The following is a 27,318-nucleotide window of genomic DNA, read 5'->3' as shown; positions in this document are numbered from 1 at the left end:
AAGAAAAGACATTAAATTTAAATTAGTCAAAACTTTCATTAGAAATAATAATGTCTTTGAAATAGATCGGATTTTTTTTCTTTTGCATAAGAAATTTGTTAGTGTAATCAGTAATTAATATTAGTTTTAAATTTTAGCCAGTTGCATAACGATGCTTCACACTATTTGCAACAAACTTCATAAATTTTTGCAATTTAATTTAATTGATCTTATTTGCATGTGTCATAACCTTATTAGTTCGTTCTCCACGGTTGTAGTTAAAATTTGAATTGCAATTTGGGCGCGAATTTTAATTTCAAACTGGCTACGAAGTTGCTCAACTGTTGATTTCGGTATTCGCTTGTCGGTCTGGCAACGCTTTGCTTTGCTGAATTCGATGAAGTGGCATCGCTGAGACAAAAAAAGGGCTCGCCGGTCGCAGTCATAAAAGAAAACATAAAGGTTCCAAAAAGAAAGAATCCAAAATAAACATGCTGCCAAGGTCTAATTGGATCATAAAGTGTAATAAAATGTTGCCAACTATTTAAATGCCGACATTGGGCAGAAGAACAATAATAACAAAAAGTGAGTAAGTACGTCTCATTCATTCAGCTATTGTGTTTGTGTCGTGGTTGCTATTGTTGTTGTTGTTGCTGCTGTTGGCTATGACGTCATTGTTGGGATTCACCAATCAGCAAGCTGCTTTTAGGGGGCTTGTCCGCCCACGTAGCTAGCTATGACGTTTGCCGGCAAAGGCAGACAATGACGTTGCAATTGGACGCCTCGAATGTCGAACGACATCTGTTGTAGTCACGTGCGCCCAATCTCACACACATCCCACACGCACACACTCATACACTCAAGTCCAAGTCGCAAATTGGTGGATTATCCCCCATCTAACTCCGTTCAGCACCGTGTCACTTGATTTCTCTTAATTTGCTTGTTGGTTGCGGGTGTGATGCGGCCGTAAGAGGGCGGGCGGGGGGATCATTGTGCTGCACCTTTCGTATTGCCTTCAGTTTGTTGCCAACAACGCAAGTGGTCAGAACGCAACGCGGAAGTAAACGGGAAATTTCATGAAATTTCGCTTTAATTTTGTGTGTTTTCTAATTGCAATTTACGTAACGCAATTGACAAGAACAACAACATAAACGAAATTCACGAATTCCCCGAAAAAGAATTGTGTATGTAAAATTGAATGTCCAGAGATTGGAAAAACTATTACCATATACCTATAACTAAATACCTAATGAGAATTAAAAACAAACAGATTAGAAGTAAAATATGTCGGGCGCCAGGCCGTCGCACATACATATATGTAATTAAATGTGAATAACCTTTGCTCTAAAATACGGCAGACAGTGCGAATACGTGATAGATTATTTATATACCCTATACACGTAGGAGGGTTAAGCAAAATGGCATGTAGATAATGCCAATTCGTTAAATGAGTTCAGACTGAGTTTCAAGTTTTATGCCCGGTTAAAGTCCTTAATGCTTGAGATCTTAGCCAAATCTAACTGTAAGAAAAGCTTTTCGGCAATTCCATCAGTTGGTGGAATAAACTTTAGTTTCTAACAATTTTCAGACTCAGTATCCCCCTTTAAACTGCTCAAATTTTCAGATCCAAGGCCAACAAATGTCTTCCCATACAAAACGTTAGTTAATTTGTAGAACATTTAATATTCGGCTAAATTAACCTAACACACCTAATCCAAACATTTTTATTACATCGTATGATCTGGAAATCGTGTCTGCCATAATGTCGCACTCACTTGTTGAACAGCGACAGCGTCTGGAGAGAGGTGATATGGTCAGGCAAAGGGCAAACAAAAAACATATTTGTCCAGAACAAATATTGCTTACAGAGAGAATGTGAGAAATGACTTGAACTATTGATTATAACTAATCAGCATATGACTGAATCGAACAATCGAACTGCTTAGCAATTTGTGCAAATTACAACATTTTTCAAACTCGATAAGCACATACCAACATACATACATACATATGTACATTGTACGTATCATGAAAAGTTGATTGAACTAAGTGGGAGACAACGGGAATGAGTTTATTATGCACCTGAATTTCACAATGGAAAGGAAAAGGTGCATAATGCAAATTAAAACCGATTCTCACAAAAACATGCGATTTGCCCATGTTTGCACTTTTGATTTGTAATCACATTTGTTTTGAGCTTAAAATTACAATTGGCCAATACGCTGAGCAAATGATGACCCACGTACAATCCCTTTTTTGTTTGTTGTTGTTTTGCAGGGGATTGCCCGAATGCAAAATTACTACTATTACATTAACAATCAAGAATATATATGCATATAGTCAAATGGGTTTTAGAAACCATTTAAATTCAACTCAGAAAGCCACAAAACTTGTAAAATACCCTAGAAATCTTTAAAAAAATTCAAGATTAAATGATTACCCACTTTCATTTAAACAAAGAACACTAAATAAATATAAAAAACGTTTCATCAAGCAAATGATGAAACACAATTTCAATTTCAAAACATTTCTAACAAATGTACATGTGTCTAACGTAGCTAATAGCTAATATTTCCTATTTTTTCATCTCAGGGAGGGTAGCCCATTAAAGTCAAGTTGAATGTCTTTCATTTCTGGGCCAATATGTATATAAATACGTATACGCCATGTATGCATTTATGCCATATACACATACATATATGTCTATACATATATACTACGCAGCATTTAAACAAATTGTGATGTCTTTGTGTGTGTGTGTTTTTCTGGTTTGTTTTTAACATTTTTAATGAAGTCTGAACCAGTTTTGGGTATAATGATATAACCAATACATGGAAATGCACACTCCCCCTTTTTTATTTATTTTGTTTGCTTTGTTTAAATAATACACTTGACGAACACAAAATATTAAAAGTGTGTATAGATTTTGTGCAAATGTTTGCAACGTTTTAAAAATAGATTTTCTTGAATCAATATTCAGTTAAATGTATATTTCTGCAAAGAACAAAATATCTTGAATGAAACTTGAGAAAAATTTTAAAATTCTACAACCATGGATAATAAAAAAGTTTCATTTTTATTTGCCAACTGTCCATAAACTTAGCTCCAATTGGCCTTTGTCCACTGCAGCAGCAGAACTATTAAAATCTGTATTGGTATAGTCTCAATCTGAGTCTTACCAAGTGTATTGGCAATTCGTTTGATTTGAAGTTGCCAAAATAATGAAAACAAAAATGCCAAATATCTAGCAATTATTTAAATTTTAATAATTTGCATGTGACTTTTACGCTTTCGTTTATTTATATTTGCTGTCTCTTTTTTTCCTTCTTGGTTGGTTCATTTAAAAATGTCAACCAAAAATATTTCTAAATATTGTTTCAAAGTCAATGGAAATTTTTTTCTCTCGCTTCTTTTGCATTTGGTTGATATTAGTTTATGTGTTTTTATTTATTTATAGCCAAGGTAGGCATTGTGAGCAAGATGCTGAATGAACGCCCACATTAAAAAGTATATCTATATATTCTGAATTTTCCGTAACAATGCGACAAAGAGAAGAATTATGTGTGGTATAGTATGAATGTACATACATACATATATGTATATAGAAATTTATGTATTTAAAATTCTTGCTGTTATGATATTATCAATAGAAAATCATTATTGGAAACTTGGTCAATGATAAGCGAAAACACAATTTTATTGAATACTGCAACGAAATTTATATGCTCTATCAGTTTGGTGTTTGAAACAGATTGATTTTTCGAAGATCTATTTGATCACAACCTGACTGAAAATGGCAAATAAAATTTCTAATGGAAAATTTTCGGCATTTTTTTGTACAATTTTGAAATGTAGTTTTGTGATCTTAAGGAAATTGCTTATATAAAATCTTTTGGAAACTTTTCTATTATAAATTTAGTTAGTTCTTGTGGTCAAGAGGTATAGAATAGAAATATTTTGACACTTATTGCAGATATATGTAGATTATTGTTAGAGATCTAATTGATAGCGTTTGATCCAAAATGAAATTGGGTTTAATTTATGTTTTTTTTTTTTTAATTTTCTTGTCCAATATATTTGAAGACCATTTTCGAGGAAAAATGTTTATTATTATCAACAATTTTAATGTAAGTTGTATCAGTAGGTACGTTTTTCCCTGTAAACAAACTGTTTATATCATTTGAAAGATTAGTTCTATAGAACTCTAATACAACCAATAATTAGCTGTTAATGAAATAGATCGTTTTATTAATAATCAACTTCATAGATCGCGGAATTTTTGAGTCTTTGTGTAAGTTGAATAAGTCTTGAAAAGATGCTCAGCAGTCATTTCTCATTTGCGATTCACATGGAAATTTTCCAACATTTTATTGTGATAATCTAAGTACTTTAGTTATCGGCAACTACTTAATTCAAGCCCAAGTCATGTCTCGTAGTTGTTCAAATATTCTTTATATAGACAAGTATCTGGTAGTCTGGTAGTTCCGTCTCTATGCTTTTAAATGCCAAGGCTAATGCTTTTGGTCGAGTGCTTTAGGCCAGAGCCAGTTAGTTGATTGCACTGACAAGTTAGACAGCAGACGACTGGCCAGACAAGACCGCATCCGCATCACCCACACTACGCGCCTCTCCCTCCCCCCTCCCCATCATATGTTTTGCTCGTCTCTCTCGCTCTTTCTCTCTGTGTGTCTCCAATCAGCCGGCTTGTCTTATCAGCTGTTGCTACTGTGTTGTTTTTTTTTCGGCAGTCTGGGTCGGTCGTTCGGTCGGTAGTAAATTTGTCGTTTCAATATATTTGCTTTTTGTTGCTATTTCTTTTTAATACGCACACACACACACACTGTGTAGGAATATAAAAAGCTCTTTTCCTATATATTTTCACTGCGCTGTCGCGCCTTCGCCTTGATAGGCCACAGCCAGCCAGTCCCAGTTGATTGAGTTTTTTTTTTTTTTTTTCAGATACTTTTTGGCGCTCGACGCGAACGGATGTGTGTGTATATTATTTGTTTGTTTGTTTGTTGCTTCTATTTTCTTCTGACTTGTACTTGATTTTTTGTGTTGTAAAAGTGTATATAGAGAGATAAAACAAAATATATATATGTAATACAAATTGTGTCAGATATTCTCTCAATATCTTCTCTGATCACTAATTCTTTCAAACTCTTAAGTAATATTAACAAGTGCTTGTTGTTGTGTTTTTTTTTTCTTGTTTTATCTACGAAATAAGGTAAAGAAGACGCCGACATCATAATATAAATTAAACTTGAAATATCAATTAATTCATCATAATCATAAAATGCTATAAAATAAATTTTATAATATTGTACACATTTCGTTTATAAGTTGATATGAGGTTATTAGAATATTTTTATATGCCGGCAAACAGATCGTTTTAGATTCTTTAAAGTTCCTGGAAATGTTAATCTCGCCGTGTGTGTGTGTGTGTGTGTATGTGTGTGTGTCATATCTAATCAATGATTATGGTTAACACACAGTTTATGGGACATCTATCAATAATTTCTTATCAGACATATAACTGAAAGTACGTGTATATATGTATGTATATTAAGCTACATAACAATAAAACGAAAAAAACCAAGCAACTCTTTTTTAGCCTACTATTAATATTCCCAACTAAAACTATAGTGGGAAGTAGAAAGTTTATTATACAGTCAATTGAACTCTCTTGCAAGAATTTTAGAAAAACGAGAGCAAGAGTATGTGGAAAATTTCCAATTTGTTATTGACTCTGACGTATTTAGTAGAAATAATCAAATTGAATATATACGAATATAGTGTAGTAAGTCATAAATGTACATACATACATACATATGTACAAACATCTTATTAGGCGGCCAGATCCTTAGGATTTTCTTATCAACATCTGCTTTGCTTGCCCTGCTCTATCATTTACTCTGACGCTGATTATAAACTTGACCTTCTATTACATACACACCAAGCCATGGGTATAATTTTTCATGTATTAATTCATCAGCAAATATTGAAATTTTGGCCTACAATGAACCGAACCCAAGAAAAAAAAAACAAAAATAAATAAATAAAAGCACATTTCCCACACAATTCGAGGTGCCGCCTTTAAAAATACCCTGTAATAAAAGAAAAATTTAAGCAACAATCCAAATCTTTTCAAAATTATACCTAAAACAGGTCTCTATATTTTCTTTTATATATTCTCAACTGAATTTTACGATATTGGGCAACCAATTTGTAATATTTTATTAAAAATCATCTGTGATTGATTTGTTTCTGTCCATCTTCGAGATTCGCTGAAATTGAGTATACGAGATGTGATCCAACGCAAGCCTACTCTTTGCTTTGCTGTGTATTGGGTGTGTACGGGGTAGCAAAGCCCGAAGCGATAAGCTGTGCCAGTAGCACAAAAAAATGTGTGTGCAAGTGTATGAGTATGAAGAGGGCTCGACCGTTAGACCGGCAAAGTGCCAGCCCCCCACATAGAAGAGAGTACAAAGTCAAACTAGCTGCTAAATACATACAGATATAGCAACATATGTATGTATATATATGTGCATATATGTACTTCATTGTATGTACGTATATATAACACGTACATTAGGAATATTGTTTTTCAGATTGTATCGCAATACATTTTGGCAGTAATTGTTTTTCGATGAAATTTTGGTCGTTGTTGTTGAGTTTGAAGTGTGTGTGCTTCAGCTGTAATAATAAGCCGAGGCATAAAGACAAACTAATCTGGATAGGTTGTTAGCTAAACAGGATTACAATTGAAATACTTATGAAGCAAACTTGTTGGCGTAATCCTTGAATTCGAATCATTCTCCTCTATCGTACAGCAGCAACATAGCAGTATGACTGAGGGCAAGAATCTACCAAATTCCAGTGCGGATGTGCCATTCCGTAGCAAGGAGCTACGCAAACAATCCCTCATTCAGCACACTGGCTTGGTGGGGGTCATTGACGAGGGGACCAAGACAATCGGTTTCTCAATTTACACAACACCCGATTTCAAAGAAATAGCCGCACATCGTGTCGAATTGAGCGTTATAACACCACAAGATGGCTGGTACGAACAGGATCCCTTGGAGATAATGGCCTCGATAAACAAATGCGCCGAGGAGGCTATCAAACAGTTGCCCGATCAGGGATTCAGTGCCAGTGACATTAGCACGGTGGGCATTACAAATCAACGTGAAACGACAATCGTTTGGGATGCAGTAACGGGTAAACCATTGTATAATGCCCTCGTGTGGAAGGATATACGCACTAGCAGCACTGTGGAGCAAATATTGGCCAAAGTACAGGATCCAAATCATTTTAGAAATAGCACTGGCCTGCCCATATCCACATACTTCTCGGCCCTCAAGATACGTTGGCTCAAGGACAATGTGCCGGAGGTGCGTCGAGCATGTCGTGAGAATCGCTGCAAGGCCGGAACCGTAGACAGCTGGATTGTGTGGAATTTAACCAATGGTGAGTGGACTCATCTATCAAATATGTCTCGTGGTATCTAAGTTATGCCTTTTTTTACCCACCCCACAGGTGCCCTACACATAACGGACGTGACAAATGCTTCACGTACTCTCCTCATGAACCTCGAAACGCAAAATTGGGATCCCGTTCTGCTAAAGACATTTGCCATCAAAGAGGAAATGTTACCCACAATACGCAGTTGTTCGGAAATCTTTGGTAAAATAACCTCAGAGCGGAGTGTACTTCGTGGCTTGACATTGAGCGGAATATTGGGTAACCAGCAAGCATCCTTACTGGGCCAGATGTGTGTCAAGCCTGGCCAAACGAAAAACACCTATCGTTCGGGTTGCTTCCTCCTATGCAATACGGGTGATAAACCCGTATTCTCGCGTCACGGCCTGCTCACCACGGTGGCCTATAAACTAGGACCTCATGCCCCCACAATCTATGCCATCGAAGGAGCTGTCTCTGTGGCCGGTCATGCTTTGTCCTGGCTACAACAGAAGGTTCGTCTACTGCCCGATTCGCGTGATGCTGAAAAATACGCCGAGATGGTACCCACATCAGGTGATGTTTACTTTGTGCCCGCTTTTACGGGTCTCTATGCTCCATATTGGCGGCAAAATGCACGCGGCATTATTATTGGCCTCACACAATTCACACGCAAAAATCACATTGTCCGCGCTGCCCTGGAGAGCATTTGTTTCCAAACGCGTGACATACTCGAGTGTATGCATCAGGAGTGTGGCTATGAGATAAATAAACTGCATGCCGATGGCAAATTGACAACAAATAATCTATTGATGCAACTCCAGGCAGATACCGCTGGGTTGCCAGTCTTTCGTTCCCAGTTGATGGACTCCACCGCCTTTGGTGCCGCCATGTGTGCCGCTCAAGCGGATGGCATCAACTTGTGCAAATTCGAGCCCGAGAAACGTTATTACGAGAATGTTCACTATGATACATTTCTGCCAACCACCACGGATCTGGAGCGCAAGGAGCGCTATGGCAAATGGAAACGAGCTGTGGAACGTAGTCTCGGTTGGGTGATTAAACAGAAGAATACTCGCGAACATAGCGAGGAGAACTATCGCATGCTATCCTCATTGCCAGCAAGTATATTCCTAATTAGTAGCTTTGCCATGCTTGTCCATTCACTAGCGGCAACAGCTCACTAGTCATTAGAATCCAATACCAAGACGTCAAGTATTTAATACTGCACACAAAAGTACTTGGATACGATTCGTTATAGCTTGACAAGTGATGTGTATGATGTACATGACAATTTACATTATTTCGGTTTTCGGTTGTGATAATTAGCCATCTCTTTGTTTTATTTCCCGTTTAACATTTGACAAAATTGTATATAGTTACCTACCTAACTACCAGAGGGGATAGATGACCTCCCGCAAAAACAAAAATTCAATTCTGTAAATAATTGCAATTGCAAAAACCAAAAACAAATAAAAACAAAAGAGAAAAAAGTCATTTCCGTATAGAAATTAGAAGTACTTACGATTAGTAGCCATGTTTTTTTTTATCTTATCATTATAATTATTATTATTATTATTAATATTGTGTGTTATTTTGTTGCATATTTTAGTTCTGTGCAGTTAAGAAGTCTTTAGTCCTAGGTCAATTGACTATAAATTCAATGTACTTTGTCTACACTAAAACAAACAAAAAATGTGTATAAAGCCCGAGTGCAAAAGTTATTTTTGAAATTAAGTACTTATAACAAGAATTATAAAAAATACACATATATGCACATACATACACATATAAAACATTTATATACATACATATTTATGTGTATATAGTAATTACTAATTAGACAAAATACTGAATAATAAAACGACTTAAAATTCCCAAGAATTTCACAATATTTCATATCGTGGATTATATGATAATCTATCTCTATTCACTAATGATTTAGTTACTCTTTAAAACAAGAAACAATTGCAAAAACAAAAAGAAACAACAAAAACAAAAAGAAGGTAAGCACCACAAGTAAATAAATGCTGTCATGTTGCTTTGTTATCGGCAACGGAAATGTCAGTATCAGTTATAAATAACTCAAATCAACGATTGCCTAATTACAGTGGGTGTGTGTCTTGCACTCGCAGAGGGCCGACAAGGCTAGTGGGAGTATCGCGCAGTGGGAGGGTGGAGGTTTAAAACGATTATCTAAGAGTTTCAAAGTGTACGTATGTGTGTGTGCGCAAATCATACAGTACAGAGTCCAGGACATATGTGCATACATTCATTGAGACAAATAACACATAAAATCTAATTAGATTATATTTTTTACATCCTAGAGGGCAAACAACATTTTCCTTTGAATGAACCTTGTAAAATGTCTTTTGTGCTTAGAGAGTTTTAAGTTTGAAGTACTATTTTCTACAAGGATATTTGAAAAATTAGGTTTGAAATTCAAAATATTGCCTTGCTCAAGGTTTTTGTATAAATTTGAAGATGTTTGAATATAAAATTTAACAACTAAATAGGTTTAATTTTATAAGTATGTGTTGAAGCATGATTTATGTCCTATCGGAATGTTAACCAACTATACAAATTTTCAATTTTGTGGTACCAGCATAGTTCTCCTTCATAGTCAATTGTCACTGTGTGGCCTTTAACACCGTGGCTCATTTAAATTGGATCCAAAGATTACCTTACAATAACAGACACACACACACATACCTCAGACTCTCGTGGATTTCTGGATGTAGACACGCACAACAGGCGTACAGGTTGCCGATCATCAAGCCTTAGCCTTTTCACCTAGCTCAGGTAGCCAGATAGCCAGGCCGGTGAGCAGGGAAAACAAGAAGAAGGTAACAAGAGCCAACACAAAAACAAATGCTTCTCTTCTCTTCACAACAAAGAAATTGATTTTCTCTGTTCGACTCGTGGTGTTTGTGTGTGAGTGCGTTTTTAGAATTTTAAAATGTTTTTTTCGTTTTTTTATTTTTTTGTGTAGTTTTTCTGAATCAGTGCAAGAACCGGAATCTGTTTGAAGTTGAAGCGCGCGTTCGGGCACCTTTTTCGGTGTAAGAATCACAGGGACGTACTCAAAGATTTCCATCGAACCATACACTGATCCGCCAAAATATTTAGTTTTAAGATTAAATAATATTAATTTAATTTTATTAGGAACTAAATGGTTAAATAGTTTTGAAACTATTATAATATTAGATTAAATTAAATGAGATTTTTAATGGACATATGGGCATATATAAAGATTGGGAAAACCACTTAATATTATAATATAATATTACGTAACATTTGTTCAGGATATTGCGGACCAAATATATATATATTCGAGTTCCTTTATCCACCCTCGAACCGCACCTGTCTGCATCTTGTGTAGGTATGATGTTTGTTTGTGTGGGTGTAAGGGGTTTGCAGTTCGTTCAAACCCAGGTTGAGCTCAAACCGTTTGGATTGTGGTTCATGTTTCTTCACTACATACATCGTTTTCCCAGTTGCTCCGATCCTCTCCTGCCGCAAGCGACTGGCAGTTGTGTTTGAGTTGCGAGCTTGGACGGTTTGGGTCCGCTTTTGTTTTTCGCTTCATTCTGTGATCGTCTTAGTTAACAATTTTTCTCGCTCTCGGTTCGTTTTTATTTTCTACTGAATGTGTTGTTTTTTTTTTTGTGTGTTGTCGATTGATCTTTTGTTTATGTTAATTCGAATGGCTTATTTATTTATATTGATGGTTGGCAATCGAAAAGCAAATTTTGCCGCATTAGCAATAAAATTAGCCAATTTATGGTGCATGAAATTCGAAGCGTGAGAGCCAAGTCCAAATGAGTAGCAAGAACAACAACAACTTAAAAGAGTTCCTGATCCCCGATCTGATGTGTGTGTGCGTGTAAGTGTATGTGTGCGTTAAAGCATTTGAAGTTAAAGGGTCAAACCGGTTTAGCCAGCGCCAGTTAAGAGGCAGTTAGTCATGGAGGCAATGGCAACGGCAACGGCAACAACATCGTCATCCTTGCAACGTGTCGCCTCAGAATCGAGTCTTAGTCTCACTCAGGAACAGGCTCAACAACAACAGACCCATGTGGTTGTGGCGGCGGCGCCTCATCACTATCATTACATACAATATCCGGCGCATTATCAGCAACAACAACAACAACAACAGCAGCAGCAGCAAACACAACAACAACTACCATGCCAATGCCCCTGTTCCTGCGGACGGGCAGCGTCCCAACAACAGGGTCCACAACTAGCCTCCTCACCCGCCTCCGCATCCGCTTCAATGGCTGTGGCCGTTGTAGTACATCAACAGTCACCGACCCCAGCACCGAATGAGCATTCCAGCCAAATGACATTGCCACTAAAAGCCCAGTCAGCACAATCTCTACTCAATCATTCCTATCAGGCTCTGCACGAGGATCAGCTCAATCGCGATCATCTCAATATCCAGTTGGACACTTCTGTCGGGGCCACAAGCTGTGACTGTGATCTAGAATGCAATTGCCCGGCAAATAGTAATGGTGGTGCCAGTGTCTCTTCACCCGCTGCCGGTGGTGGCGGTAACACCTCTTTGGCCCAGCATAAACGTAGTTTACTGGCAGATGCCATGCTCGGTGCCGATGAAATTACAGTCAGTGAATCGGATAATAATAGCACCATGATCAAAAAGAAGAAACCCCGATCCAATGCGGCGACGGCAGCGGCAGCGGGTCAATTGCCAACTAAATTGCATCCATCGGGTGACAGTTGCAATGATATCTACCATGATACCGAACTGGATGGTGGCACTGTGATCTCCTCAACTTCTGGCCCTGGCTCGAGAGCTAAATCCCAAAGTCTCGATGATAATCGACCACCATTACCGCCAAGACCACCTCCCCGGCCACGCAGTAATATCAATGGATCCATAGGTAAGTTTCGATCTTGTTAGTCATACGCAAAAACATACACAAAATGATCTTACACCATCCTTCACACACACAATTTTGCTGTCCCAGCTCAGGTAGAAATATACATATAGATATACATGTATGTATGTGTATTTGTTTATATATGCATGAATGTGCACATATGTCGAGGGTAGGTACCTATCCACCGACCTACCTGTTTGTATTTCCATTAAATGGAAACCCTTAGTTAAGTGCCCAACACTGACTGACAGTGCCTTGCACTCAGATCCAGAATAAACGACGTTTAACCCTTTAATGCCCAACTGACTCACTCTCATTAATTATCAAATTATAGTGATATATGTAGTTGATGAGATGAATTTGAAATCAAAATTTGGGCTTTGCATACTTTTAGGAACTAACCAATGACTAAGCCACATCTAAAGTCGAATATTAAAACCAATTCAAACTCCATTGATGAACTCAGCAAATGGCAAGATATGTAATTTTCAAACGAGCATTTATAGTTCTCCTAAAAGATCCTAAAAAGTAAACAAAATGTATACTTTTTTTTTATAGTTCGAGTTTTCTTCATTTCATAGTTTCCTTTGTTATTTATCCCTATCTAATATAATAAATTCCTTGACAAAACGAAATCTACAATGATTCCGAAATTGAACTTCTTCACTTTATTCGCTTTTGTAAATATTTTAATTCTAATCATGTAACAACGTTTAAAATGCAAACCTTTCGATAAATGTCTATTTTAGTTGTCTTGGGACAATTTTTTTATTTGGTCTTCGCATAGATGACTTTTGTTTTGACTTAATTGGAGTCACTGAGTGATTTCGCTCCACATTTACAGCATCTCGCTCTCTCTCTTGGGAAATACATGAATGAGATACGAAAGCATCATACACAATCTTTCCTCTTTATGCATGACGCCTGCGCTAGGACATGGTGTCTCTCTCTCGCTGGCGCGCTCTGTTTCTCTCTCTCTAGGGGTTTGGGGGCTACCAGAAACTAACTGAGGTAAATGCCAGTCAGGATTTTCAGTTGACACCGTTCTGTAATTGCAACTCGCACTCTCCCAAACCAAGTCACGCATTCCACCCTACGCAGCATCTTATCCCAACCCAACTTTATCCTGCTTGCTAGCCTGTCTGGCATATCCTATCCTCTCCAGTCTTGTCCTGTGTTCGCGCATCTCACAACAAATTCTCAGTGTGTAGATATTTTTTTTGCTTTTCGGTGTGACAAAAATTAAGAATTCCAGCAAACACAAATACGGCATTTTGGCATTGTTTTTCCTGTTATTGTTGTTGTTATTGTTATCCTTGTTGTTGATGTGAATCATCATCATGTGAAAGTGTAATGTGATGTCGTAAAGTTAGGTTCCCGCTATAGCCTTGATAGAGTAAAACAAAGCACAGCAAATCCATAATCCACAAGATGCATGGCTATCCGGTTATGCAGTTTGTGCAATACAGCATGCCCCCGCCCTGTTCTTGGGTGCCAGCACCACCCCCACCCAATGCCAATGCAATGGATCCCCATCATCGTGGTGCCGGAGCATTGGGTTAGACCTAACTCCAAAAACGAATCTTCTTGTTGACCATCTAGAGTAATCGATTTTGTATTCTTCTCTTCTTTTTTTTTTTTGGTGTCTTACAGCTCATCGGCATGGAGCTGGCATTAAGAAATATGTCGTCTGGTGTCTCATTTGTGGTGGCTTTAGTTGCCTATTGGGTGTCCTGTTCCTTGGCGTGTATTTCCTGCTGCACTCATATACGATTACGGTGGGAAATTTTGAAACGGTGCCGACTTTTGTGCCCGCCACATTGCTCATTCTCACGGGCATTTGCATCATGAGCCTGGCTCGTCGACGCAATCGTTACAGTTATTTGGTAAGGACTGTAGCTCTTAATCACCCACACCAAACTAATGGTTAAAATTTTACAGATCAAACTGTCGGGAGCCTGTGGCCTTGTGTCCGCCTTGACGTGTGCCCTTGTGACAGTGACCACCACTGTCCTTCATATGAGCCGCTTGCAGGCCTTGAGGGAATGTGAATATGCTCAGAAAACTCGCACTTGCACCTGCTACTCTGATCTCATTGAATCGCAAGTGGATCGTGTGGATAAAGGTGAGACCATCCCTCTCTCCCTCTCTCTCTCAATGTCTTTCATTGATTTCAGAAGGTGTGCGCCTTGTCTTCGATTCACTGTCCGATTGTGGTGTCGTCCATGGTTCACTGTATTCCTGTTTGCGGGCCATCTTTGGCCTATCTGTGGCTGGTGTCCTGATTGCCGTCTTTGGTTGCATGCTGGTCTATCAGTTGCTTAGTCATGAGCGTAAGAAAATGTACTGGGAGCAACTGGAGCTGCGCTGTCGTTCGCTCTATGCCAGCCAGGCACCGCCGCCAAGCCTGGGACCGGGGCGCCTGATGAACTGTCGCTGCTGTGAACAGTGTCATGCCCACAGACAATTGACTCTGCCGCTGCAGGCCACTGCCTATCCATGGGATGAGGCCAGTGTGGCGGCGGCAGCAGCTGCCGCTGTCGCTGCCGGAGGTGGTGGTGGTGGCCAAACCGAGCAGCGTTTCTGGGCTCAGCCACCGGGTAATTTTTACTCCCCAAATCCGGGTGGTGATTTGGATCCAACTGGTTGTCGGAGCGGCGGTGGCGGCGGCCCCGGCGATCGCAGTGCTAATGGCAGTCGCAGTGGCAGCGGTTGGAGCTGGCCACGTATGCCATGGCAACGCACCACTCCGGATGCAGGACGACGCTTCCGTCAAGCAGCTGCCAGTCCGGACTCTCAGTATGGTTTCAGTTCGGCAGCAGCTGTGGCAGCAGCAGCCGCGGCAGCTGCCGCAGCCGATGGCAATCAGATGCTAATCGACGAATCTAACGTGGCGGTATCCAGTGCTTATAATGCTCTGCCACCGCCAAACGCTTTGCCCTATGGTGTGTGGGGACCACCACCGCCCTATAGTAACAGTCCGGCCAGGCGTGGCGGCTATTATCAGTATCTACAGCCAGGAGCATGCCTAATGACGGGCACAAATTCTAGTGGTGGCGGCGTCGGAACAGTAGCCATGACACAGGAGCAAATGCATCATTCACAGCCTCAGCCCCATACTCATTTGCAGCAGCAGCAACAACAGCAGCAACAACAACAGCAACAACAACAGCAGCAACTAACGCAACAGCAGCAACATCATCGTCTGCAAGGACAATCGGCCACCTTGGAGCGCATGGATGGCCTTAGTGGAAGTGGTGGTCATTTGGTTAATTCTTTGAATAGCTCACGATCGGCGGTGGCGACAGCGACTGCGGCATATAAAACAAAAGTGGAATACGAAAACACAAACACGCCATCAGACAGTGACGGGGGCATGGATATGAGACAAGTGGGTACTGCCAGAGATCGTGATCGTTGCTCAAACACATTGCCAACAAGAAAATTAAAGAAACGCATCGAAGCTGGCACTGGGGCCAAGAGCATTGGACCGCAATCAAATTCCAGTCATCATCACTATCATCATCATAATCATCAGCAGCAACAACAGCAGCAGCAACAGCAACGACCCAATCTTCAGCAATTGTTTGCCAAGCCGGAGCAACTACAGCAGCAACAACAACAGCAGAAACAGCAGCAGCCATTGAACAACTCAAGTTCAAATCAAAATGGTGTGGAGAACAATGGTTATCAGGATTCAAATGGGGCCATAGCCAAAGATCAGAATATTGTTGTCCAGGATCCAGCTGAATCGGAAGTCTATTTTGCCGATGTCAGCAGCTGTTGCAATATGTCCGTCAAGAATGATAATTACTACGACAATGCACATCGACTTCATCAGCATCCGCATCCGCATCAGCACTCGCATTCGCAGCAGCACTCACAATCGCATCATCAACATCAGCACAGCAATTGCAGCCAGAGTAGCAATACAACTTCTAGTAACAATAATAATTCGGCCAATGAGGACTATTTGGCTCAACGTTTTGGCCGACGCGAACATTCTATACGTAGCCGTTTACCCATACCACAGAGTAGACGCCTCAATGATGCGGACGATGATGATGATGACGACGGCGACGAAGATGATGATGTTGATGTTGATGTTGATGAAGATGATGACTATGAGACCTCCAATCTAAATGTGCCCACACACAAGGAGCAGCAGCTGCAAAAGGAAATCTCACGCCAAAGTATGTGCTCTGTGGAATCGGAGGCCAAGACTGAGTTCACCGATCTCTCGCCATCGACTCCATGCGGTGGGGTATTGCCACCGCCGCCAGCTAATTTCGCTAGTGATCCACCACCAGCACAATCAGTAGTACCAGCAGCACCAGCATCAGCAGGACAACAGTCATCCAATTTTGTGGCCTCGTTTCCATATTCATCGGAATCACAGTGCCTGGAGGCGCATCGACGTTCCACCAAGAATATGGCAAGCGGCGGTAACTCAGCATCAATTGGTGGAGGTGGTGCGAGTGATTCTCACTATGAAGTGATCAGTGATCGTTCAAATGGTGTGGCCGGTGGTCCATTTATTTCATTTTGCAACAGCACCAAGCACAAATCGAAATCAAAATCCCGATCTCGTGAGCAGTTGGACACCAGCTATGGTGGTGGGGGAGATCGTTCCTCCGATTGGTCATCCGATGGTGGACGATTGTGAGATAAAGCAAAAGCCATCATCAATTCTGATGAAGTATTCGTTTAGCTGGTACATTGGTTTCATTTCCACACTCCTCGTCATCATGGTTTGCATCATTTGTTTGAATGTCTTCCTTCTGTTTCGTCACATTTGTAATGTTTGCCATCCAAAACCGCAAAAAAAAAGAATAAGAAGAAATTTTTAATTAACTATTTTAGGATAATAGAAATATCTTGCTATCTATCTAACTCTTCTTCCTCTCTGTCTCTCTTTCTTCCCCATCTCTAAGATCCTTCCTTAAACTATTTTACTTGATCGTTTCCACACAAACACACACACACACGCATATATATAGATACATATATACTAGTTATTATCATACATATATTGTAGTATTGAATTCAATGTTGAACAATTTGTAGCCACAAATAATCTATAAATATTATATATAAAATAATTGTATACAAAATTATGTTACCATTTACCTGCGTATTTACATAGTTGCATACATATATACATACATACATACATACATACATACATACAAAGGCCAAAGGCGAGTCTAAGGATACAAAATTCGTGGAAATTTGCCCCCTCAAGTATATTATTTGACAAAAACTATTATAAATCTAAGTAGGTAATATAAATTTCTAGCAACAGGACATTCGAAAAAAGTAAATTCTTCGATTATCTATTGCATACATTAGGGAGCAAATTTCCCTCATTTCACGTCCGTAGTTCCGCGCCACTGACAAAACACAAACGAGATGGATAAAGTCTATATACAAATGTTGGCAGATCCTTGACAAACGAAACAAGGCTGCACTTGGTCTTGGAAATAATTTTGTGGGCCTATTTCTGGGCGAAAGAAATAGACCATATGCATACCAATTGTATCAACTGCGGATCCTCGATTCCAGTCCCTACACACATATATGTACACGATGACGAGGCAGATGTCGGCATCAGGGAAGGAAGATTGAGAAGATTTAAGAATACTTTTTTTTTATTATTTATATACAAATATAAAATAGATATATGTATACATATATACATATACAGTTAGTTAAATGTTAGAAATCAAGTTAAATTTATTAAACGAATACACACTGACTACTTTGAACATCCTTTTATTTATTCCGTCGACATTGTGAGCTCGTAACTCACAGCTTCCAAAACTAGAGAGAATATGCATCATGGGTGCAGGATTCCAAAGGTTTAATGGATGGATGGTCAAAAGTATCTTGTATTCATGTTACCGAAACAAAATGACAAGGAGTCTATTTCTCGATATCCTTTTAAGGTATTGCTTTTGGATGATTGAGTGGAATAAGGAAAATCATGAAGAAACCCTAAATGAAAACGGGGTCTAAATCAAAAATGAGAAAAGTGAATTAGAATTAATGATTTTTTTTCGAATTTCTTGCCACTTTTATAATTTTTAGTTTGACATTAAAATGAATGCTTGCTAAAACCATAGATTTTATATTTAATTTGGCTTTTATTTTGTTTTTAAATTTTTTTACCAGTTTCTGTTCGGGTATTTGTTGCTTAATTTTTGTTTTTGGTAAATTATGACTTATGCTTAACAGTTAAGAAATATACATTAATGCATACATAACACTGATGAGTAGACCCAGGCCATAGACTAAACTAGATGCCCCATTCTTGCGATCCGCATTACTGCCATGGGGGATCTCATTATCGGCCACGTCTGGCACATGGCTGTTCAGGTCATTGGCAGCCAATTCCTCCAGGGCCAACGTGGTGGCCTCATTAATGGTACGAAGCAATGGATAATTCTGGTTGATACGCCTGGGAGCAATGCTCACTAGCCTATAATCGGCATACGTATCCTCATCCAGTTGACAATTGCCCTTAAAGTCATCCGTGTCGATGGACCAGACCATGACGCCGGCCAAACGTTTCGTCATGGCAAACAACACCTTGTTGGCAATCGAGCGTGTACTATCGAAGGTCACAACACTCACTTCTTGGGTGAAGACATTGCGTTCGGAACGGGCCAGTACTTGGCAGGCGACTGGATCCCATTGTTCGGACCAGCCCGATGTTTTGTTACTCAAAATGCTGCAGATCTCATTGTAGCCGAGGAAACCGTCCTCCCGGGTAAAAGGTCCCTGAAATCCAGCCGCATCGGTTGGATCATTTAAATTGCCCGCACCAATTGTTTTGAATGTGCGTCCATAGAATGGCAGGCCAAGGACTAGTTTGGATGGCGGAGCACCCAGCTTCAACAGATAATCAATGGTGAATTCCTAAAGAAGAATAAAAAACGGAACCCAACAAAGGATTAGATCTAAGTTGTTGGCTTGTTTGACTAGCACATTCTTCTTACCACAGTCAGTGGATCGTCTTTGTTGTTACTCGATAAAGGGGCGTTATAGCCCACCTTGTGATCCCAACTGCCATGATAATCGTAGCACATAATATGTAGGTAGTCCAAATAACGTGACAGTTGCCTCACATCATAGGCCTCATCAATTACACTTTTTGACGCCCCGATTGCCGAGGTCAACAATAGGCCATGGTTATCGAATTCCTCTCGCAGCTCTTTGGTAAATGTGACAAAGTTTTCTCTATCACGTGGACTACCGCCACGCTGTGTGGGGTATTCCCAATCGAGATCGAGGCCATCGAAATTATATTTTCGTATAAAACCCGAAACCTGTTCGACGAACTTCCGACGCAATTGAACATTGTCCACCAACCGTGAATAATTTGTGGAACCTTCATTCCAGCCGCCAATGGCCAAAGACACCTTTAAGTGTGGATAGCTGCGTTTCAAACCCGTCAATTGTTCATAGCCACCCTTACCAAACTCTTCCTTTAGATCCTGCCAGGGATCTATAAAAGAGAATCGACGGGAAAAAGTTTCAAAATTTCAATTTATGATTCGATCAAATGATCAAGTGTTCCTTACCAAGCGATTTAATGGCTGCATGTGTAAGGTCTAAGCCGGCAAATGCGTACACCACATGTGTGCATAAATTAGGGTCGAAATTCTCTATCGCATAGATACCCTGTCCAGGACGATAAACAGCCCATGTTGATATATAGCAAACAACCACTTTGTCATGAGAGGGTCCTTGAATGGCCAAGAAAACTAACTGGTTAGTGGAAATTTCACCCCCTTTGTGGTAAATATATGTATATATATGTATGTGTATGTTTACATACCAGTTTTGGCCGACACTGAAGCCAAAAATATGTTTGAGCTGATGGCCAAGAAAACAAGAAGAAGCAACATCTGCGGTCCTTCCCGCCATGCTACTCCCTCTAAAAGGCGCATCTGAAAAGGCAAAGGAAACAAAGCATTATTTGGCGACTCATCCACACCCACAAGTACATGAACATATAAATGTATAGATATATGTATGTATGTATATTCGCGAGTTTTCCTTACAAACTAGTCAACTTCGAATCAATTGAATTCAGAATCGCCATGGCCCATAACGCGACATGCTAAAACAAGTTGAGAATTACAATTAAATTGACCGAAAGTGGCGGAGCAAAGCTTGCAGTTAGAGAGTTCACTTTAACTTTGTTAGATGCATAGTATGCGTGTGTGTCTTTGGCACCCTACTCTCAAAAGAAATCAGAAATATTTTTTAAAGAATTTTTCTACGACTCCCATGAGATGTTTAGTTGTATGAGCTGAAATGAATATGCGTGACATTGGGGAAGAATACATAGAGACATAGACAAGTGTTGACACATTTTTATTATAATTTCAATTTATTTCAATTATTGGCTTAATTGAGTCGCGTTTTATGTAGGGTCTCTCTCTCTCTCTCTCTCTCTCTCTCTGCTCTCTTTCTCTCTCTTGGGTTTGAGAAAAAAGTGAAAGGCAACCAGAATCAAGTTTAGCGCAATTCTTGTAAATATAAATGACTCCACAATGTGAATCATCATGCTGAGATGGCCGAGACAAGATTTAATCAAAGAAACTTGTCCTACATACAAATGTACATATATATTTACATGTATATGTATGTATATGCGTATATAGTAAATGTATTTTTCCAATTTGATCAAGAATTCACTAAAAGCCCTTTCAAGTTATTGGACACATTACAGAGACAGACACAAACACAAATGCCAAATAGGAAGCAATACTAACCAGTGGGCCAGCCTAACTTCGAACATGCCGAAGTTTTTATACCCTCTTGAACATTATTCCTACCACTTTCATATATAGTTTGACTCACATTTACATTTTACATTTTATTTTTAGTTCAAAAATTTAAGTAAATGAAGCAATCAAAAGAATTTTCCCAGCTCAACTCGGAATATCGGACCAAATTATACCAAATGGACAAAATTCAAAGACATGCGATAATTCATATGCTTTGTGTGTAGGGTATTGAAAAAGTCGTTCAGTTGGTGGCTGTGGTGGCGATTGTGGGGTCATTTGCGGTGTAGCTCAAAATGGGTTTGGGGCAAACCTGATTCTCAACTTTCGCTTGGACACCCTTAAAAAGCATCCAGGTAAATAAGTATATATGTATGGATGTATGTATATACTTATTTTTGTTTTTGTTTCGACTGCAACCGGCATAAAAATGAATCATCATGCACTCATTCTGGCAGTAAACTTATAAGTATAGACACACAGGTACAATCTAAGAGTATATACTTTTTTTGCCATTATCTTTTCTATATTTTTGTGATAAGAAATCGGCATGAATAGGCACTTAAACAAAAGAGTTTACAAAATGTAAAAGGGGGAAGTCAGCCATTATGATGAAAATTTGTTGTTGTTGCTCTTTATGTGTTATTTGATGGAAAAACAAAGCAAAAATTAGTTTCACTTTCCGGCTTGTCTACTTTTTTTATGCATATTAATTTGTTTGTTGTTTCTGCTTCTATTTAAACCGGAATCGGCTAATCATCACGAGCTAAAGTTGCAAATCAGGGCCGAAACACAGGGGAGGGATCACCTTTGTGGCTAAAAAGAAGTCCACAGGTGAAAATGAGAGGAAAAAACCCAGTTCGAAGATGTTGAGAATAGCAAATAGTGTACATAGGTACATGCATACATACATATGTATGTATTTATGTATCTGTATATGAAATTCAAAATGAATGCGGTTGCGCATGCGCAGTAGCAGCTTAAGATTGAGGAAATTGAGAAGGAAAGCCAATTAGCACACCCACCGCACGAACGATTATGTGTGTGTGTGTGTGTCTGTACACACTTGAAAAGTTTTGTTGAATGTTGAAAAAGAAAGATAAAAAATAAAACAGTTCCCGTCACCGTTTACTTTTGTTTATAATCTATCTTTCTAAACGCGTTTTTCCTTTACTTTTTATAAAATTTTGTATTTTTACGTTTTTTGTTGTTCTCGTTTAACGAACGAAATTCTTTTCAAACCGCCAGCGACGCGTTTCTACCAATAACTGAACTGAACGTAGCCACAACGTAAAATTGATACATAAAGCCAGCCATTCGAGTCGAACAACTCTTGCGACCAGAGTGCGCGGCAACGTACATAGTCGTCGTCGTCATCGTCGTCAAAGAGAAGTCCCCCCAAGACCAAGACGACTTGTACACCACTCGTGCTCAGCATACAACATCGAGCGAATGAAGATGTCTCGCACCGACTTTCGTATACCATGTAGGCAAAAAAAAAACAACTGAATTTCATATCTCAGAAGGCACAAAAACCTTAACCTCAAACTATTTATCTTTGGCAGCCTTTTATCACAGGGGAAAGATCACAATATATTGTCGACATTTGAATAAGCCTCTCTAAAGTATTCTAACGGACGTAACGGACGAACGGACAGGGCTAGATTGACTCGGCTGGCAATGCTAAACCAAGAAGTGACTACACACTCAATGAGGGCTGACCCTCTTAATTCTACCTGTTACATTCATGTTTGAGACTTTGATATACCACTTCCTTTTATGGGTGCATGGTAAAAAAACAGTCGAATCGTTTGTGGCGGCTATGCAAAGACTTTAAACGAGAGAGTGGGAGAGAGTGGAGTGAGTCTGTTCCAAGCCCAAATAAAAATTAACTCTTTAAAATTTAAGAAGCTATAAAAGATTTAGAAATAATTAAAATCTCTTCCGTCTATATAGACATCAACTAATATGCTAATATATGTACATATATTTATGTATACATATATTCTCTATCAGCATCTGTCAACAATGTAAGGTCAAAGACAGTGTAAACACATTTATACCGACCGGTGTAAACATTTTCCTCTTTTGTTCCTATTAAATAGAAACGATAAGTGAAAATAGTTATTTGTGACATGTTGTAAGGAAATTTGAGAATTGGAATTTCATCAGGTTATCCAGACTTTATCTGTCAAATTGCTGTGGCCTATAAAGCCAGTGTGTATCTTGATTTTCACATTATTTAGTTCAGAACATCAGTAAGCTCAACATAGAACAACACGGAGAAAAAAACAAAAATAAATAAATAGAAAATTTTCTTCCTTTTTTCGGCGCTCCAAATTTATACAAATACTTTGCACAGAATCGGATTTCAATTTTAGAAGTTTGTCATTGTATATAAATAAATTGGTAAGTTGTAATAAAGAGTTAGAACATATACTCTTTAGAATGCATTTCAAAATTGAAATTTATAACCATCGTTCGCGGCAGAGTTGGACAGAAACAGTCGGTTTCTGTGTCATCACCAACGATAAGTTCTTTGGCATTTCTGTCCAGCCCTAATGCCGTTTGTTTTTGTCGTTTTCGTGCAAGTTGGGCCGCAAAAATAAAGAAACTGAATTGATAAGACATACCAAACTCATTTAGATATAGAATGGATGGCGATGAGGCACCAACTAGCAAACGTCGGAAGATAAATGACAATAACGATCAGGATAATGCTAGTTTGAACAATATTCTGGCCCAACTGGAGGCGTCGGAGCGTGAAGTGGTGGAGGAGGCAGCAGGAGAAGATGTGTCTGTCGTCCAAACTGTGATTGGGTAATTCCTTGTCGTATGAAGCTTTGTATCCTACTTCAAATCCCTTCCACAGTTCCGAGGACGAAAGTCCAAATCATGAAGCAGCTGCCACGGAGAATACTAATGGTGTGGGTCTGCGGAATGGGATATCATTTGCACCACCACAAGCTTCACAGTTTAGACGTTTCTTCAGCTCTTCCGATTCGGATGAGACCAATAATGTTGGTGGTTTTGGCCGAGAATCAACTGTCTTTAGGATTCATCGCAATAATGATTTTTTCATTCACAATGCCAATAACGACGAAGACGACGATGAGGATGATGGTTATTTCTTGCCTGGATTACGTTTTTCACAGTTACGAATGAGTCGTAACTCAGAGAGGCATTTCTCTGACGATCTTAGCTCTAGCAGTAGGAGCAGCAGCATTATGATTTCCAGTGATTCCATTGACGTAAGCTTTACACACATAGCTTGAGAGCTATATATATGTACATATATTCAAATTCATGATTCTCATCTCGCACAGGATGATAATGACCCTAGACAAGCTATCATTACCAACTTTGTGAATGCGGTGATTGACAAACCAAAACCATCGTACTCATTCAACTTGACAGCAGAGCTAATGCAACGAGAACACAATAATATAAATCGCGTAGGCGCACGCGGTGGGCACACATCTTTGCATAGTTTCAATAATGGTTTCCATCGCTCTCGCCAGGCGGTCGAACAGATAACCCTATTGGGACGGATAAACCATCATCAGCGTTGTGTGAATTGTTTGAATTTTAATCGCGCCGGTGATTTGATTTGTTCAGGATCCGATGATCGTCACATTGCCGTTTGGGATTGGGCCAAAAGGAAGCAGGTGTATAAATTTAAATCAGGCCATGCCTTAAATATTTCCCAAACCAAATTTATCGATACTTCCGGCGACTTGGATATTGTATCGACCAGCCGTGATGGCCAAGTTATGCGTTCGATTGTGCCACCATCGGGTGCGACGAGCATTAAGTCCACTCGCCTCCATTGGCATGCCGGTTCGGTGCCAAAGATTGCGGTAGTTCCCCAGACGCGTCATGAGATGATGAGTGCTGGCGAGGATGCGGCCATAATGCATTATGACTTGCGTTCAAGTCGACCAGCCACCACATTGATACGCTGCATGAAAGCTGAAGACGGTGACACTAATTCACTAATTGTACGTCTATATAGCATTGCTCATCATCCGTTTATTCCGGAATTTTGTGTCGCCGGCTCGGACGACAAAGTTCGTGTCTATGATAAACGTAAGCCATCCCAGCCAGTATGCTTATTGACACCTGACCCACAGGAGGTGAGTTAAAACGATATTGAACAGAACACCTTCTGATTGCATTTGCCTCTTCCCCTATGCTAGGAGAATCTGTCTCAGATTACCTGTGCCGTCTACAATTATAGCGGCAATGAGATATTGGCCTCCTATAAGGATGCTGGCATCTATTTATATGATAGTCGCAATTTAAATGGCGGCAGACTGCATATTTATAAAGGACATGTGTAAGTTTTGAATCACCCCAAAGATATTGGCCTCGTTAATCTTCACTTGTTGAAATCCATCTCACACTCACAGCAATAGTCGTACCATTAAGGGTGTTAACTTCTTTGGTCCTCATTCCGAATACATAGTGACTGGTAGTGATTGTGGTAACATCATATTCTATGACAAAAACACTGAAGCGATTATTAACTATGTGAAGGATGGTCGTAATATTGTCAATTGTCTAGAACCACATCCCTGGTTACCGATTCTAGCAACCGCTGGTCTGGAACATGACGTTAAATTATGGGCTCCACATGGTTCCAAAACTGTAAGCACAACATATTAAGAGACCACGCAAACTTCTAACGTTACAACACCCACCAAAACAAAAGGGTCCCTACAATACAGATGCCCTGAGGAAAACATTGACATGCAATTTTAGCCGCCGAAACACGACAGTGTATGGGGATTATGATCGCCATCAATATCATGCTTCACTTCGTGAAAGTTTTCTGCCCGATAACGAGACAAGTGGCTCCGAGTCGGAAGATGACGGTGCCTCAACTACTAGCAGCAGCAGTAGCAGCAGCAGCAGCTCTAGCAGTAGCAGCAGCAGCAGTAGCAATAATAGCGCTTACTATGAATTTTACCCACATGGCAGGCCTAGACGCCAAAATGCTGCTTCTGTTGCTGCTGCTGCTGCTACGGCTGCTGCTGCTGCAGCTACGGCTGCTGCTGCTGCAGCTACTACTGCTGCTGCTGCAGCTACTAATGCTGCAGCTACTAATGCTGATGCTACTAATGCTGAAGCGACTAATGCTGCTGCTGTTGCTACGGCTGCTGCTGCTGCTGCAACGGCTGCTGCTGCCGCCGCCGCTGAAGCTACCGCCGCTGCAGATGCTGCCGCCGCTGCAGATGCTGCCGCCGCCGATGAAGCTGCCGCCGCCGCTGAAGCTGCAAATGGAAATACCGATGATCCATCGTTTTCCCTTCCACCACCAGGAACGCCTTAAGGCACCCCAAAGAAACATACATTTGTGTATTTTGTATATTATATAAACTGTAAGGATCTGGAGAGGAGAAGGATCTGCCTTTTTTCAAAAATCCACACACACAAACACATTTCTCTCTCATAAACATACATCTACACACACACTTTCATACGGGGTAACGACTTATCTCCGCCGACATATCTCCGCCGTTAGAAAAACGACATATCTCCGCGCGAAGATATGTCGTTTTTCTAACGGCGGAGATATGACGTTTTGAAACGACATATCATCGCCGGTGATCTGCGCGGAGATATGTCGTTTCAAAACGTCATATCTTCGCCGTTTAAAAAGCGACATATCTCCGCCAGAAAAATGTACTGGGCGGAGATATGTCGTCGGAGATATGTCGCTATGCCTTTCATACAAAACTCGGAAAAAATTTCCAAAAAGCTGTGAATTATAGTACACAATTTCAGTAATCTTTGTACTAAATAATGTTTAATAAACACACACGAATCGCATATGAATCAGGAATGAGATTTAAATCCATTGCATCAATTGTTTTTGGTCCCTCTTTACCTTGTTACAGCTTTAAAAGGACGAAAAGGACTCAGAAGGGTGATCTTTAATACAAGCAATTTTCCAAAAGCTGAGTACACAAAAACTATATATATACATATATGGATATGGATACACGGATGAGATTTCAGCAAAGGTTTCTTAAAAATCTGGTTTTGTGTTTATTGATCGACAATCGACACATCCAATTCGATTTGAAATGACATTTCACAGTTTTATAGATATTAACAACATTTTCATTATTCATTATTTGTTTTTTTTTTAGCAACAATAATTACAGTAT

The 27,318-nt window shown here is 39.6% G+C and overlaps 4 protein-coding genes across 20 annotated transcripts; 3 read left to right on the top strand and 1 right to left on the bottom strand.

Moving 5' to 3' along the window:
• The first annotated feature begins 386 nt into the window (after window positions 1-386).
• Gk2 (Glycerol kinase 2) lies at window positions 387-9,324 on the top strand. Of its 8 annotated transcripts, none has more exons than XM_068293283.1 (3): window positions 387-564; window positions 6,816-7,449; window positions 7,519-9,324. In XM_068293283.1, the coding sequence occupies exons 2-3, from the start codon at window positions 6,828-6,830 to the stop codon at window positions 8,625-8,627; spliced, it is 1,731 nt and encodes a 576-aa protein (XP_068149384.1). In that variant the 5' UTR covers window positions 387-564; window positions 6,816-6,827; the 3' UTR covers window positions 8,628-9,324. The 8 variants fall into 8 exon arrangements, with proteins under 8 accessions (XP_068149384.1, XP_068149387.1, XP_068149383.1 ...); XM_068293286.1 differs by having other exon boundaries at window positions 387-568; XM_068293282.1 differs by having other exon boundaries at window positions 387-568; window positions 6,813-7,449.
• Window positions 9,325-11,085: 1,761 nt separating this feature from the next.
• LOC137579474 (transcription factor sma-9) lies at window positions 11,086-18,112 on the top strand. Of its 4 annotated transcripts, none has more exons than XM_068293277.1 (4): window positions 11,086-12,344; window positions 13,998-14,230; window positions 14,286-14,469; window positions 14,525-18,112. In XM_068293277.1, the coding sequence occupies exons 1-4, from the start codon at window positions 11,408-11,410 to the stop codon at window positions 17,008-17,010; spliced, it is 3,840 nt and encodes a 1,279-aa protein (XP_068149378.1). In that variant the 5' UTR covers window positions 11,086-11,407; the 3' UTR covers window positions 17,011-18,112. The 4 variants fall into 4 exon arrangements, with proteins under 4 accessions (XP_068149378.1, XP_068149377.1, XP_068149380.1 ...); XM_068293276.1 differs by having other exon boundaries at window positions 14,522-18,112; XM_068293279.1 differs by lacking the exon at window positions 11,086-12,344 and adding an exon at window positions 13,423-13,902.
• A 358-nt stretch (window positions 18,113-18,470) lies between these two features.
• Window positions 18,471-22,435, bottom strand: Cht2 (Chitinase 2). 6 transcript variants are annotated; one of them, XM_068293289.1, is made up of 5 exons: window positions 22,317-22,435; window positions 20,188-20,299; window positions 19,931-20,095; window positions 19,346-19,854; window positions 18,471-19,265 (listed from the first exon to the last, which is right to left on the bottom strand). In XM_068293289.1, exons 2-5 carry the CDS (start codon window positions 20,297-20,299, stop codon window positions 18,582-18,584), a joined length of 1,470 nt encoding a protein of 489 aa, XP_068149390.1. In that variant the 5' UTR covers window positions 22,317-22,435; the 3' UTR covers window positions 18,471-18,581. The 6 variants fall into 6 exon arrangements, with proteins under 6 accessions (XP_068149390.1, XP_068149391.1, XP_068149394.1 ...); XM_068293290.1 differs by having other exon boundaries at window positions 22,342-22,425; XM_068293293.1 differs by having other exon boundaries at window positions 20,188-20,202; window positions 22,317-22,410.
• A 955-nt stretch (window positions 22,436-23,390) lies between these two features.
• On the top strand, window positions 23,391-26,983 carry LOC137578997 (DDB1- and CUL4-associated factor 8). 2 transcript variants are annotated; one of them, XM_068292653.1, is made up of 7 exons: window positions 23,391-23,551; window positions 23,789-23,962; window positions 24,015-24,393; window positions 24,469-25,278; window positions 25,342-25,481; window positions 25,555-25,792; window positions 25,857-26,983. In XM_068292653.1, the coding sequence occupies exons 2-7, from the start codon at window positions 23,796-23,798 to the stop codon at window positions 26,475-26,477; spliced, it is 2,355 nt and encodes a 784-aa protein (XP_068148754.1). In that variant the 5' UTR covers window positions 23,391-23,551; window positions 23,789-23,795; the 3' UTR covers window positions 26,478-26,983. The 2 variants fall into 2 exon arrangements, with proteins under 2 accessions (XP_068148754.1, XP_068148753.1); XM_068292652.1 differs by having other exon boundaries at window positions 23,633-23,962.
• Window positions 26,984-27,318: the final 335 nt, after the last annotated feature.

Source organism: Drosophila tropicalis, unplaced genomic scaffold (assembly GCF_018151085.1).
Source record: "Drosophila tropicalis isolate 14030-0801.00 unplaced genomic scaffold, ASM1815108v1 contig_694, whole genome shotgun sequence".
NCBI classification, from domain to species: Eukaryota; Metazoa; Arthropoda; class Insecta; order Diptera; family Drosophilidae; genus Drosophila; species Drosophila tropicalis.
Note: the sequence above shows the minus strand (reverse complement) of the source record. Positions and strands in the feature narration are given on the sequence as shown.